Raw genomic sequence first — 14,416 nt, 5'->3', positions numbered from 1 at the left:
CCCAAACCCAGCCAGGGTCAGCCAGCCAGCACAAACAAGTGCCATCCACACTGGCACTCCTGGCAGGAATTCTCCTGCCAGCACACAGCATCACATCCCTGCCAAAACCAGCATCTCCCAGCTCACATCTGCACAGAAATTCACATTTCCACTGCAAACAGAGCTGCAGGCACAGGAAAAGACTCAGAGGGACTGGGAGCACCCAGGACACCCCTCACAGGAGAAGGTTCTGTACTGGCAGTGTGGAATAACCACGTACAAAGTGCATTTTTTAACATTTCAGGAAGAAAAAATTATTTTTAAAAATCTCCTGCCTGCACCATGAAAATCTAACAATGCAAAAGAAAGGTTATTTTCTTTTTTCCTGGAAATAAATATAATTCTGAAAGCAAATAACAGCACTGGAAATAAATTACATAATTTAACAGCATTTAAAAGCTTCAGATCACAAAAATATGAATGCAATACAAACAATTATGATATCCAGATTCCTAGAGGTTCAAGACAAAACTTATTTTCCTAGAGCTGATGGCTTATTTATGTTAGAGCAGCAGGGTTTGGACAAGACAAACGTTATCATTTTTACAGCTCCTCTCCTGGAGTGCCCTTTAGGCTTTGATAGCTCCCTACTATTGTTAGGGTCAGAGGACAAGTTCATAAAACCTCTAAATCATATATAACAAGCCTTAAAAACCTAAGATCTATCATTTTTTCCCCCCTAGGCCTATGCAGAAGAATCAAAGCACAGACAGCAACCAGCAGAAATAATGACCACATTAAACAGCTTCATCAGAAATTTATGAAGTCAAATTTGTCTTTTTTTTCTTTCCTTATTGTATACGAAGAGCCAAGAAAAATTTTTTTTTCATGGGAACAAAAACAAATCCCAGCTGCCAACAGAATTATTTTAAAACCTGACTCTAAGATATTAATTTTTTCCCGATATCTTCTTTCTTTTATTTCAATTTTGGTAGAAAATATCTATACTGTTTTATGAACAATTCTCTTTCAATGCAATATTGTTTGGCTAAATACTTCCAAAATTAATTCTCAGGAAAAAACCATAATGAAGTTTTTCTTCGGTTTGTTTTTTTTTTTTTTTTCAAGTAAAAGATTTTATTTTCCTGTCAAGGAAAAAAAATATACCTAGCTAAATATTTTACTTCTGATGTGCCCCTTAATAACTCACCAACTTACTTGCAATGAGCATCATAAAGATAGGTGAAAACATGAAAAAAATAAAGCTTTTTTTGCTTTAAATTCCATAAATGTGACCATGAGAAAAAAAAATCTCACACGCTAGTTACAGAATAATGAAGTGTGTGGGAGTTCTGCATAAACACTGAATCCAGGACCAGCCACTTTAAAATTAAATGAGTGGTAGAATCAAACAAAAAAAGACATGGATATCTTTCCTGTCATAAAGACAGGAAAATCCAGCAATTTTAAAACTGTCTGATAATGGTGTGGAGTTTGTAACAAATGATTTTTCCTGATGCACTGCACTGTGAATTCTTGTATACAGTAAATTTACTCTATTATTATAAAACAGTGCAAATGCCTGAAAAAAACAGCATTGTGCTCCACTGCATTTGAGATTTACATAAAATTCTAACTTTTACACTTCATAGCCAACTTGTACCATCATTTTTTTTTAACCTGGAATTCAACAATTCCCCCATTCCCAAACAACCCCACATTCCAGCCACGTTCTGTATTAATAAAAATCATCAGACTCCATCTCCACTTTGACTGATCAGCATCAATCAATGTCAATTAGGAACAAGTGTTGGGGAGACAAAATGTGACACTTCACACTTGATCTTGTCAAAGTGTCACATAAATATGCTGCAAGGACAATATATATTTTGGCTGCATTTCAGTCCCAAACAGGATTTTATCCCAGCTCTGTGGGTCTGTAAAATTCCCGCCCTGGTGCAAACCTGGTTTATTTTTCACTCCCATCAGCACAAAAAGGATTTCCCTGGGGTTGTGGTGGCCGTGCAGGCTCTGGCAGTGTGCACACTGTTACCTGTCCCTCTGCCACCGTCTCAGTGTCGATGATGGTGACAATCCCAGGCACCAGGGGACTCCTGCGGAGGTTGCTGTGAGCCAGGATTTCCTCCTCGGTGGCTCCCGATGGCAGCGTCCCCGTCAGCTGTGTCACCACCTTCCCCACCATTGTCAGCCCAGTCTTTATTGTCTGCAAAAACAGGGAAAAAAAAAACCCTTCAAATGATGTTGAGGGCTGTGCTGTGGGTTCAGCTCGGATTCTTTCTGCAAGTGGATTTTTTTAGGAGTGGGGTATCAACTACAGAAAGCTGCAATAAAATAGCTTGAAAAAATCTGGCATCCCAGCAAATGGAAGAGTTCACCGTTCTTTTGGAAGTCAATTAGGCCAAAGTATTACTGAAAAAAGAAGTATTTTAATGTCCAAATAATTTAATGTGTTTGTATTTTAAGTATTCCAGTGCTGAGTTTTTTTTATAACTTTGATTTTAGTTACTCCCATAGTCCATAGTCAGAGGGATCAAAGATGAGGCCACGATAGATGTGAGGAGGGTACTGCTCACACAAAAATACAAACAGCCCCTAAAGCTGACAGAGTTATGTCTTCTGCACAGTGCAAGAGACTAAGAATTTGTCTTTTGTTACATCTGACATACTCATTTTTTACTCAGTTATTAAGCATTTAGAATAATTATGAGACTCAAATCCAGGAAAATTAAAAACGCCACCCTCGAGGTCCTGGAACTCCCAGGCACACCCCAGCACAAGGAATGGGACTTTCCAGGCTCTCTGTGTTTCCCAGACATGGGTTTCAAAACACATTCACTGAACCAGCTTTTAGCAGCTAAAGATGCTGAAGATTATTTTTATTTATTTTGAAAAAGAGGCAGAGTAGACATAGTAGGAGAGATGCAGACTGAAAGAAAAACAAGCCCAACTACAACTTTAAATATTTTCTCCTTGAACCAAGGACTGTGCCTTATTTGCCTGTAAAGAATTGAACAGATTTATTATGCAATATAAATAAGAAATAGCAAAAGAGATCAGAATGGAATGACACTGTAACAAGCCAATTCTTAACTAAAAAGACAAGCTAAGCTGCCTGCTAAATTGAAAAGGAAAAAAATGTCCAGATCCCAAGCTGAAACCAAGAAGCAGCCACAAATCAATTGCAACTGCTTTGTTTAGTGCTAAAATCTCAAACTGCAGTGATTAGAAAACACATTAGTGTTCATCAATTAGCAGCCAAACGTTTGTTTTAATAATTCATGGGAAATGACTTATACAAAGTCTGTTAGTGTGTTGTCAGGAAAGCCTCTGAAGGGCCAACAGCAGCAGGCGCCACACGGTATCGATGGCCATGGCCAGCCAGGAAGGCTGATTAACCTCTGAGATGCCTCTGCTGATGGACTCACCCCATTAATGCTAATGGAGATACTTCCACTTAAAATCGAGCCAGGCCTTTAGCACAGCAATGGCTTTGGGGGTTTAAAGTCTTTAGTAATATCCTGCCATTTGTTTCTTGTTATTTCTTTTTATACCCGGCTACGGCAGAGAGAATAAAACGGGTTTTAAGAGTGGTGAACTCGGGAGGCTGGGAGAGGTAACATAAAGCAGATATTGACAGCTGAGGAATAAACCTAAAATAGCCCCGGTGCCATCACAGGGATGCATTCCAGCTCTCCTGGCAAAAACTGACAAGGCAGTTTTTTGGCCAATAGCTAAAATCCTAGAAAATTATCTGTTCTCAGTTTATAAAGCAGGGAGGAGAAAGCAGTAAATGCTACATGGCAAAATACCTGGGCAAGGGAAAAGGCTAAAAACTGTAACTGACCTGTTTTAGAAAAGATCTTTAATATTTATAATGAGAGCAATGGGATGGCAACGTACCAACCATAAATTGACAGCTCTCCAGCAGAAAATGACCAGTGTGGGAGCAGCGTGGGCCTGCAGCAGGGAGAGGTGTGCAGAGATGTGGCCAAGGCCATTAGCTCAGAAATATCAGTGCAGAACCATTACAGCACTTACTGCCCTGTGCTGTTGTGTATATTTGCAAAAACTTCTGGGGTAATCTTTAACCTTTCCCATGCCATATCAGCTGTCCCCTCCATCCATTAGGGCTAATGACCTTGCTCTCACATAAGCTGTTAGTCCTCATTAAGAAGTTATCAGGTAACAAGAGAAAACAGATGCAGCCTTTGCTAAATCACTTTACCAGTACAGGATTAAAAGATATGGAGAAGGACTCAAGCAAAGGAGTTATGAGGTGAGAAGGACTTGGTTTATAATTTGATGCGAGACATGTGACAGAGAAAATACATTTTAAGTGAAATGGGTTCAAGTTTGCACTGTCCCGGTCCCTTTGTCACTGATGGGAACCCGCCAGTGAAGTCTGCTGATAAAAAAAATAAAAATACTTCACCCAGTTTCTTTTGTAACCAATGATCCACAGTGTGCAGAAATACACATTATTTATATGCTCATGTGTACCCTATCTTCTTCAAAATATGACTGTTCACATTTATTTGAATATATTTAATTAAAATAAATGTATGCCCTCATATCTCATTTAACTGAAAAGTAAGTACAACTTTAATTAGATGAAAAGAATTAAAATGCACCATTCAATGCCTGTTAGGATGCTTTGTTCCAAGAAAGGCCTTGGATCCTTTTAGTGACAACACAATATATTGTTCCTGTTTCTCATAATAAATACATTTTATATGATCTATTTGATTGCAAATAAAAAATCTATAGAAAGAAGAAAGAGACATCAAAAAGATCTGCCTTGGGTGTCAACACAGTGAGGTTGAGCCTCACACTCAGTTTGAACAAAGGGATAATAGGGTTTATTCTGAAAGAAATTCTGTGTCCATGTCACTCTGTTTGTTCAACTGGACTGAAAAGAATCTTTATCCCATGGAAGGAACTTTCCTGTCTGCATGCACTGAGTGCATTCTTCAACACCTCTAAGGAATGTTACTTCACTTTTTCCAAACACATCCATTTTTATCTGCACTCATCATTAATCCAAATGTGAATCTTGACACATCTTCTGCTTCCTGAAATTTTCTGCTTGGTCAAATGACAGAAACTACAGGAGCTTTTAGAACATGAACACTCAGAAAGCCACCAACACGATCACAACTTTGACCTCAGTGATTTTGGTGAACAGGGACCTTCCCAAGTAACTCCCAAGTTATTTGATCAAGGAGGAAATTTATTTGCTGCACCAAGAGCAGCAGTCCCCACTGAGGACAAACCCCTGTCCCCAGCAGGACATGGGTCAGCAAAGGGAAAACAATTACAGAAAATATTCTGTGCTGCCACCAAGACCTTCTAGAGAGGCTCTGAGAGGCAATTCTCCAAATTGACCCTGCTGAAAGCTCTCAGCTTTCCTTCTCTTTTATATGAAGGTTCTTCACCTCAGTAGAAAATTGGAAGCCAAATAGAGAAAAGGCTGTAACCCAAGGTAACCTGGCAAAACAAGAACTTTAATGGAACCACTTCTGAACCAAAAAGCAGCAGTGCAAGGAAAAGGAAAAGACATGCACTTCCCAAAAAGCTGCTCCTGCACTAATCAAAGCAAAGGAATTACAAACCCCTGCAGCTGATAGGACACAATAGCATAAATAAAAGTTCATAAATTACTTAAATAAGGAAGGAGTGAAGTTGATGGTGAGGCAATGAGATGGACAAAGATCAACAGATATATGCAGCATCTATTTGCCAGCAAGAAAGTCAGCCCTGCAGTTATCAGAGATGAAAACCTGCTAGACAGCAAGCCAAGACTCAATGAAATCACTAATAAATTAAACATTGCAGATTCACTGTGGTGCGCTCATGGATAACAAATTAATACACTAAGGCTGAGACACTCCTCAAGAGCCAAATCATGCAAATATTTAAAACTATATTAGTATTAATCTTGTCTATTACAGTAACATCCAACAGGCAGGAGCATGAGCAATGTGCTGTGCAAATACAGAGCAGTAAGAGCCCGTGCCCTGGGGATTATCCCTTTTCCTAACTCACTGGGAGTTTATCTCTGTACAGAGGCTAACAATCTTCTCTTTCCTGTGATTATAAACACATTTTATCTTCAGTATCTACTCACATGATGCAACAGAACTACTTCAGTGTGATAAATTCAGCTTACCAGCAGAATTTCTGGATTATGATCCCTTGCTAGTACTACTCAGCAGGAAAGGCCATCAGCTACAGTGATCTGTTTGCAGGATTTTGCCACATCTGATCCAAACTGTGGCTGATCACACTAAGCCACTCAGTTTTTCAAACTTATCTGTGCTATAAAATAGATGTTCACGATGCTGGATTGAAGGAATTTGGGGAGATTTCCCTCCACACCTCTTTAACTGTGCTGCTGGTGAAACTACCCAGAGATCCAGCAAATCACCTCAGGAGAGGAGCAATTCCCAGCTCCCCTCAACAATGTAAAAAGCTGTGATTTTTCTCCTTCTCTGGCCACACTGTGATTGTGATGGACTATGTTTGTTTTTCTGTTTTGTTTTCACATGAGCTGGCCTGCCCTGTGTCTCTCTTTGTGGCTTCTCCTAACTGTTGTTTTCCTTGGTGCCACTGAGCCTTCTGTCCCATGCTGTCATTTCATTCCTATTATTAGGTTTGTTTTGTTGCACATATCAGAAATGAAAAGGCTGGTGGTTACAAGGGAAGCTTGTAATCAGCACCGAGTTCACCCCACGGTGCCAAAACTCTGTGTGTGTGTGTGAGAAAAAGAAATTGCTGCAGCAAGGAAAGGAGCTGGGAGGGAGACAGTGAAACAAAAGTTGTGCTCGGTCTTGTTTAAGATTTTTCCAAGCCATGGGCTTCTTTTGATAGTACAAAACCCCAGACATTTCTCTGAAAGCAGAAGGATTTTATAACATCATCTGAAGTACGAAAACGAGGCAATGGAACCTATATGTAAACAGTCATTAATAAGCTCTAACCTTCAAAGAAGGTAATTAATTAGCTCCAGTACTGTGCTGTCACCCTTCAGAGAGAGCAAAATGTATAATGGGGGTGTGATGGAGTCCAAAAAGCACCAGGCACTTGTAAAGTCACTTTTCATGATGCTAAAAGACTAATAATTCACAATGTTGATTTCTAATCATATAAACTTGTGCCACTATGAACAGCCATTATACAAATCCATCCCACTGTCACTTCCCTCTAATGTAAATAGCTGTTTGTAATAAATGAAATTTTAAAAAAATCAGTTCAGAAACAGAAATACTTTGTGGAAAGCTAGAGTTAGTCAGAGCTTTGCAGGATAGGGAGGGCAGGCACGGGGCTGCTGCCTGCATGGCTCTGAGTGTGCTCTCCTCTCTGGGAGGGAGGGGGTGATGACACACAGCCCAATTCAGCAGGGAAACCTCATAATTATGTTCCACGAGCAGCTCTCCCAGGGCAGATGATGGACTCACTTTGGCAGCACTAATGACTGTGGCAGTGTAAGACTGAATGTTGTCTCCACAGGCTCCACCACGGGACTGATGGCATCGGATCAGCTACAAGAAGAAAGACAGCAACCAAGTCACTACTATTAAACTACACAAACCCATAACCCATTACCAGAGCTCTTATTTATCATGTACAGTGGTGTGTTTTTTCCTACAAATAGCAAAAAGCCCTGCTGAGACACTTAACCCCTTTTTATAATCTTCTGGGTGCCACCCAGACTGTCGCGTCCTCCGCTCCAGTTTTCAATTACCAGATGAGTACTCACTAAGAATTCATAAACTTTGAAATGGTGGGATTTTTGGTCTGGCAGTAATACCACAAATAAATTTAAATAAATATAATCAAAAGCTTTAGCCCTGTGTATGTAACATTAACTATCAGCCATTCTAAGAATCCGAGTGTGGCTTTCCCCTCCTTTTTATGACGAGCAAGCAAAGAAATGACAAAGGAAAAGAGTTGTTTGAAACTTTGCATTTAATAGATTAAAGGAATGTACATGGGGTTTGCTTTTTATTGCCTTCCTTCAAAATCAATAAATCAAAACAAGACTCTTGTACCTGCCATCACCCTACAAAAGTAGGTTTTGCCTTTGAACCCTAAGTAACAATAGAATCTGTGCTTTTCTGCAAAATTAGAAAAAATATAGATATTTGTTGCTTGCACACAGAACATGTTGCCTGTTTAACTTTTTGAGCTAAAGAAAATTTAAAATTACTGTAAAATGTATTTTTTTCTAAAGCTTTTCTGTCCTGCTTATATTTCTATATCTAAATAAAAAATACCTAAACTCGGGAAAGCCCACTGTGAATTTACCTGGGAACACACAAGTCATTTAAATTCCCTTTGTGATACAATTCTTTTGCTGATATTTTGGCAGCAATACTTTTTTAAATCCCATGCTGAGCAGGGTTAAGTTTTCCAGCATCAGCAAGGTGTGGCACTAAAGGAAAGGCAGGCCTGAATTTGGGAAGAAATCAGCTGTACTGGAGGAGGTGTAACAGCAAATAGATTTCTAAAATTTGCCTCTGATAATTTCTGGCTCAGATCTAGAAACAGCTTCTCCAGTCACAGGTGGAAGGGAGAAAAAACATCTGCTTTGAAATAAAAATAAGGTATTAGGAGCCAAATTTAGGCTTCACTGCAAGCTTTAAATACACAACCACTCCTCTGGGTAAAAGCAACAATTATTTCTTTGCTTGGGAATCTATTTACTTTGTCTCTAGCCCGAAGAAAAAAAAAAAAGTCTAACATTTTTCTTTTTCTTTTCTTGGAGCTTAACTTTTTCAAAGATGTTCAAAAGTGGCCAATTTAATGCAATTTTCTAAGCTACAGAGTGCATTGCTGTGCTGGCTCAGAAAAACCCGGGTTCTGTCCAGACTCAGTTTCCCCAACCAGAATTTAGGAAGTGTTTTTTGCCTACTTTCAGAAGTGTCTGTAATTAAATGCTTTAAACTTTTAAAGCAAAAAATGGTTTGATTATTGAGTTATCTCACTGAAAACACATGTTGATGGCTGTCTTCTCTGCCCTCAAAGTTCCTTAAATTGAGATTAAAACAAATGTGCAGAGTAAAGAACTAATATATTAAAATACTTAGGACTGTCATTTTAATGCAACTCCTCTTACAGACTTTCTTTTGCACATACCTTTTTCTTAAGATCTTTTATTTTCTTTTTCTCCCTATATATACAGAATCTTGATGTATTTTTTGATATCAAACCCCTCCTTACCTTATTTTCTGCATAAGCAAGCCAACGGCTTCCAAGAGCAATGGGATTCATGTTTGGCCCTGGACAAGGATAGCAGCCTGCAAAGTTTGAAAAGGCAACATTAAGAAATATCTTAATGACTTCTTCCAAAGAATTTTACTTATTGCCAAGAAAACAAAAAGTCTAAACAAAAGCCTTTCAGTTGCTAATATCACTCAGTGAATGCTTGCATTTTTGTTTCTAGAGATAAGGCTGTGGTTAGATGAGTTATTTTGAACATTTAATTATGTGTAAATATTAATTTCTCCTTATGTTTGCATTTTTAAAACCATTTTGATACAAATATGATATTCTGGGGTGAGGGAGTATTGATGTTTGACTCGACTGGTTTTGTATCTTCACATTTTAATTAATTTTATTTGACTGACACCTTTCTGTTGGTGAACAGTTTACTCACTTCAACCTCTCCTAGATTTTTACTGTATGAAAGGATGTTTTGTGCTCTTGGTTTCATTTTTAGTAATTCTATATACAAACCCTCAGCCTTTCAAAATGCTTTTAACAATTCTATATACAAGCCCTCAGCCTCTCCATATACTTCTGCACAAACCTTACTTTACACAGTGGGAAAATTCATAATTCCTTTAAAATTGTGGCAGTGGTTCCACTGTTCACCTGCTTTCCATTACCTTTATATTATCATTAAAAATAGATTTATACACCGTGATAAAAATGAGCATAGAAAAGAGAATTATTCCTGAGGATTAAAACATGAAAATACCTGTTAGACAAAATAGCTGGGAATGAAAACATAGAAAGGCTTAAAATGAATCATATTAAATGGCCATATATAAAGTTTCTAAAATACGTATTTTTATAAAATGTTCTAAATAAAATAACATTTTTGTAAATAAAACAAATAATTTGTATTTCTACAAATAATTTGTATTTAGAAATAAGTGTTTGTACATGAAAAAATAAGGAGGAAAGAACAGGGGGAAGGGGGAGGCTATCAAGCAAATGGTTAATCTCATTTTTCATCAGTTCTTAGGCTAATTCAGTCCATTTAGCAATTTAAATCCTCTCACTGATTGGCCAAGAAACAAAATATTGAAGACCTTACAGACATGTGTGTCTGATTTAAAGGAGCCCTGGGCAGCTGCTCCTGTATCCCAGGCTGAAGGAGCGCAGGCAAACTGCATTTCAGAACACATACAACACAACTTTTATTCAGTGTATTGCTTAAAATCCTTAAAAAAAAAAAAAAAAAAACCAACACAAAAAAACACAAAAACCAAAGCCAGGCAGTGCCAGAGAAGCTTTCTATTTTCTGGATCTCTCATATGAGACTCTGACACTGCTCTGTACCCGCAGCAAGGAAAAGAACCCGATCTCCGCAATGCCCAGCTCTGCTCCTGCAGGCTCCAGAACAATCCAGAACATTCCCTGAGCACAGCAGAGCTTCCAGAAGGGGAGAGGTTATATTTCCCACACCTGCAAAGCCTGAGAAGGGGCGTGGGAGGTGTCAGCACCTTTCTGGAAGGTTAAATGGACATTTAACAACACTCTGGATGCGGGTTTGGACCTGCATAGGCCCTGCTGAGATAAACAAGGCTGGATTTCATTTTCCAGAGCAGAGCACTGAGGGTACTGCAGAATTCCAAAGATCACAGCTTGAAAGGTCAGAAAGCAAGGGAAGAAGAGAACTAATTCATCCAGTTAAACCTATCTCAGGCAGAACCCAGAGAGGGTTTTGTGAGTCCTTATCGCCGGCCTGATCTCAGGAAGGAAAACGAATTCTGAAGAGACGATGCCACAATTGTTATTGTATTCCAGGAGTGCATAAAATGTGGGCAGCAAGAGCCTCTTAAGGAACAAAGCAAGCAAAAAAAAAGGTTGTAAATACAGCCCTGGGTTGTAAATACAAACGTGTTCTTCCGATGACATTATAGATCAGGAGCTGTGAGGTTTTAATGCCGACTTCTGCCTCGGCAGCTCTTATCTGGGTCAGAAAAAGAATTCAGGTCCCCCAAACCTTTCTTTTACCTTCCCTTTTATGTATAAAATACAGCACTGAAAGCTGCCAGATGATAACCCTTGTCATGTAAATCTCTACAGTGACTTTAGAACCAGTGACTTGCGTTTCCCAAATTTGTAACATCCCTGCAGGAGAAAATTGAAGGAGTCTCAGCAATTCATAGCAAAAAAACAAGTCCAGCTTGGAAAAGGGAGCTGTTCTCAATTACTTCAGTGAACCGAAGCCATTGAAGAACTGCAAGAAGAATTCTTCAAATCTAAAATTGATTACTGAACAGAAAAGTTACTTAGAAAAGCTGGGATGGCTCTCCCCAAACCCACTGCCCGTGGTTTGTCCCATGAACTGGGCTCAGTCAATCAGACTCCACACACAAATCAACCAATTCTAAGAATAAACTCCACAAAGGTCAACAATTCAGCTCAGTCCTAAACTCTACTCTCTGATACGAAAAACAGCGTAAAAAAAAGGAGCTATTTCCTCCCTTTCTTTTCTTTGCGAGTCTTTGCATTTTGGAAACTTGCAGCAGCACAAGGATAAACAAAGGGTTATACTTTATGGGAAGGAAAAGCAAATTGTTTTTCTGCTTTCCAAAAAAACAGCTGGAGTCAGCAGAACATCATCTATGAGGCAAATGAAAAGACAGACACGGCATGACCCACTGAGCTGGGCCATCCAATCCTCACCAGCCCCACTCTCTTAAAGATTAACTTCTATTTCTACCAGACTTCAAAACAACAGAGGAAAAAGCCATTCTAAGCAATAACAGCAGCAACTTTAGTGTGTTTACAATAGGAATGAACATAATGAGAATGCAGAACTAACTGTCAAGAAGACCAAAGTTTCCAAGTTTTAATGACAGCATCGAGAGGTCATCCAAGAAAGGAACACTCAGGGAAAGTCTTTCCAAAAGTGCAGCAAATCAAGCAAGTACTAAAAAATACTTTATGTCAGAACCAGCTTATCTGGGCCTATCACTCACAAAAATATAGGTGAAAACCTAGTGGAAACTACTTCATAACTTTTGAGTACACACAGTTATCTTCTGCCTCTTTGCAGAGGAAATTAGTAACTTCAAAGCTGGGAAAAAAGGAAGAAAAATTGCAATTTGAAAATCAGAATCAAAGTCCAAGTTTTTCTGCTAATTTTATCAACTTCCTACACCCAAAAATTCCAACTGGTGTTGCCCTAAGGAACAGTGAGGAATAAGAAATGGGCTCCAGGATCCCTCTGAAGAGGCACCTCACATCCTGTGCCTCAGTTTTCCCACTTCCAAGATGCAAATATTATCTACAGCCCCATAGGTAAATTCTTCACTGTTACAATTTCTCAGTTTCTTCCCTTTTTTTTTAATAACTAGGTTATAAAATGATAACTGCCATAAGTATATAATTTGTGATTATTTGCATTCAAAAATGCTTTAAACTTACTCCTTGCTGTGCTGATTTTATATATTTCATCAGTGCTGATTTTATATATTTCGTTTTACTGAGAATACAGGAATCCCACATTACCTGAAGTTCTCCAAAGAGCTACACAAATGTTTGCTTTGTGAGTGAGCAAAGAGAAGCTTTATTTATTTCCCATTAATTTTCAATTACTACTCTTGTGGTAATGATGAAAATCTCTCGTAACTCCCTACCCACAGCACAATTTTAATTTTTTTCTCAAACCTCACTAAAACATACTGTAAAATGACATCTGATAAACTACAGCAAATTAATACATGAATTAATAAAGCTGAGGGAATGAAAAAGCCAAATCAGAATCACCTAACCTTGCTTTCCTTCAAATACATCCCATCATGTTTATCTTAAGACACTACTGCTTGATTTTTAATTTCACAGCACATTATAAGAACTTTATTCCCTACAACAGTATTTATCGCACAGGAAAAAAAAAATCTGGTTTTGGTATCTGCCAGACTTTCATCCCCTTTATCTTGACTTTGTTCTTACTTTTTAATGAAAAACATTTTAAGTTCTCTTCTATCTTGTTTCAGTCTTTTTTTCCCTATCAGTTTAATAAGAAAATTTTCTTTTTCCATCATTTTCACTGCTTTCTTTTCCCCAATTCTTTCCAGTTACCTTTGCAGTGGTCCATACTCATCCTCTTTTATAACTATGTTTGATTTACTGTTTCCTGGAGGGGGAATTTTAGTGGATATGTCACACCTTGTACCTATGAGGAATCCATACCAGAGGACAGCAGTTTTCATTCAAGCTGAGAGGATGGGAAGTTATTAATACAAAAGCCTTTTGTATTAATAGATTTTAATTGTATTTTGTCTCTAATCCCAAAATAAGACAGAAATGGCATCTTTTGGGTCACAGGGAATGCCATGAAGGCAGAGATTCCCAGGCTCACTTCCATCCTAAGGAAACTTTCCTGATTTCTGGAGAAACAAGGATTTTTCTGGTCAGTGCCTGGCAAAGTTCATTAAAGATGACATATGTCAAATGAAGTGTCCAGTGGTTTTAAACACAGTTTTCTAAACAAATTCCAAAAGAAGTAACTCATTTCAACCAAAATTCTTTGCTTTGAATCATTCAAAGGACTTGCTGGATTATCACTTTGAAAATCAGTGAAGCAGGGCCATTGTGTATTTTTAAATAAATAGCTCCAAGAACCCACTGAAGTGATGCTACTTCTCTAATAACCAATCTGTAATGCTTTTCTGGGTCTTACGAAAGACAGAGCTCTCCATAGGAATGGAATTACAAAACTCCATCCTTCAGTCCTGCAGTGCAGAGCAGCCAGAAAGCAGATGACAACAGAGAGCACAGAGGGGGAATATGCAATAAATAATGGGTAGAGTGGTACTGTTGTAGCAAAAGCTTTGTTTATTACAAGGAAAACAAATCATATAAGTTGTTTTATCTAATTTTTTTTGGTTGGTTGTTTTGTTTTTTTGTTTTTGGTTTTTTTAGCAAAGCAATTTTTTGTTGTTTATAAACTGTATAAAGCAATATTGTTTATAAATTCCTCTGGGTTCCTTCTAGATGAAAGGCCCTGTGTAAATGTTATTACTCTCACACTGTCACATATTTTCCACAACTCTTCTATTGTTCTTGTACTTCCTTCTGTTTAAGTATCACCCATAAAATGGAGTAAAAGAGCAAAGGAGCAGGATGGACCCACTGAGAAATCAGGTTTGCCACCCAGGGCCTTTTTTTCTTA

At 38.3% G+C, this 14,416-nt stretch overlaps 1 protein-coding gene across 14 annotated transcripts in view; it reads right to left on the bottom strand.

Moving 5' to 3' along the window:
• Positions 1 to 14,416, bottom strand: part of BCAS3 (BCAS3 microtubule associated cell migration factor) — a 294,447-nt gene that overhangs the window by 240,325 nt on the left and 39,706 nt on the right. For all 14 annotated transcript variants that reach the window (XR_012051429.1, XM_030288254.4, XM_030288255.4 and 11 more), the window contains exons 10-12: positions 9,223 to 9,299; positions 7,458 to 7,541; positions 2,033 to 2,203 (exon numbers count right to left, since the gene is read on the bottom strand). Coding sequence is in view for 13 of the 14 variants with exons in the window: in XM_030288254.4 (XP_030144114.4) it covers positions 2,033 to 2,203; positions 7,458 to 7,541; positions 9,223 to 9,299 (332 nt within the window). In the remaining variant the exon portion in view is untranslated. The remainder of the gene's footprint in view (positions 1 to 2,032; positions 2,204 to 7,457; positions 7,542 to 9,222; positions 9,300 to 14,416) is intronic.

The sequence above is a fragment of the Taeniopygia guttata genome, chromosome 19 (genome assembly GCF_048771995.1).
Source record: "Taeniopygia guttata chromosome 19, bTaeGut7.mat, whole genome shotgun sequence".
NCBI lineage: Eukaryota > Metazoa > Chordata > Aves > Passeriformes > Estrildidae > Taeniopygia > Taeniopygia guttata.
Note: the sequence above shows the minus strand (reverse complement) of the source record. Positions and strands in the feature narration are given on the sequence as shown.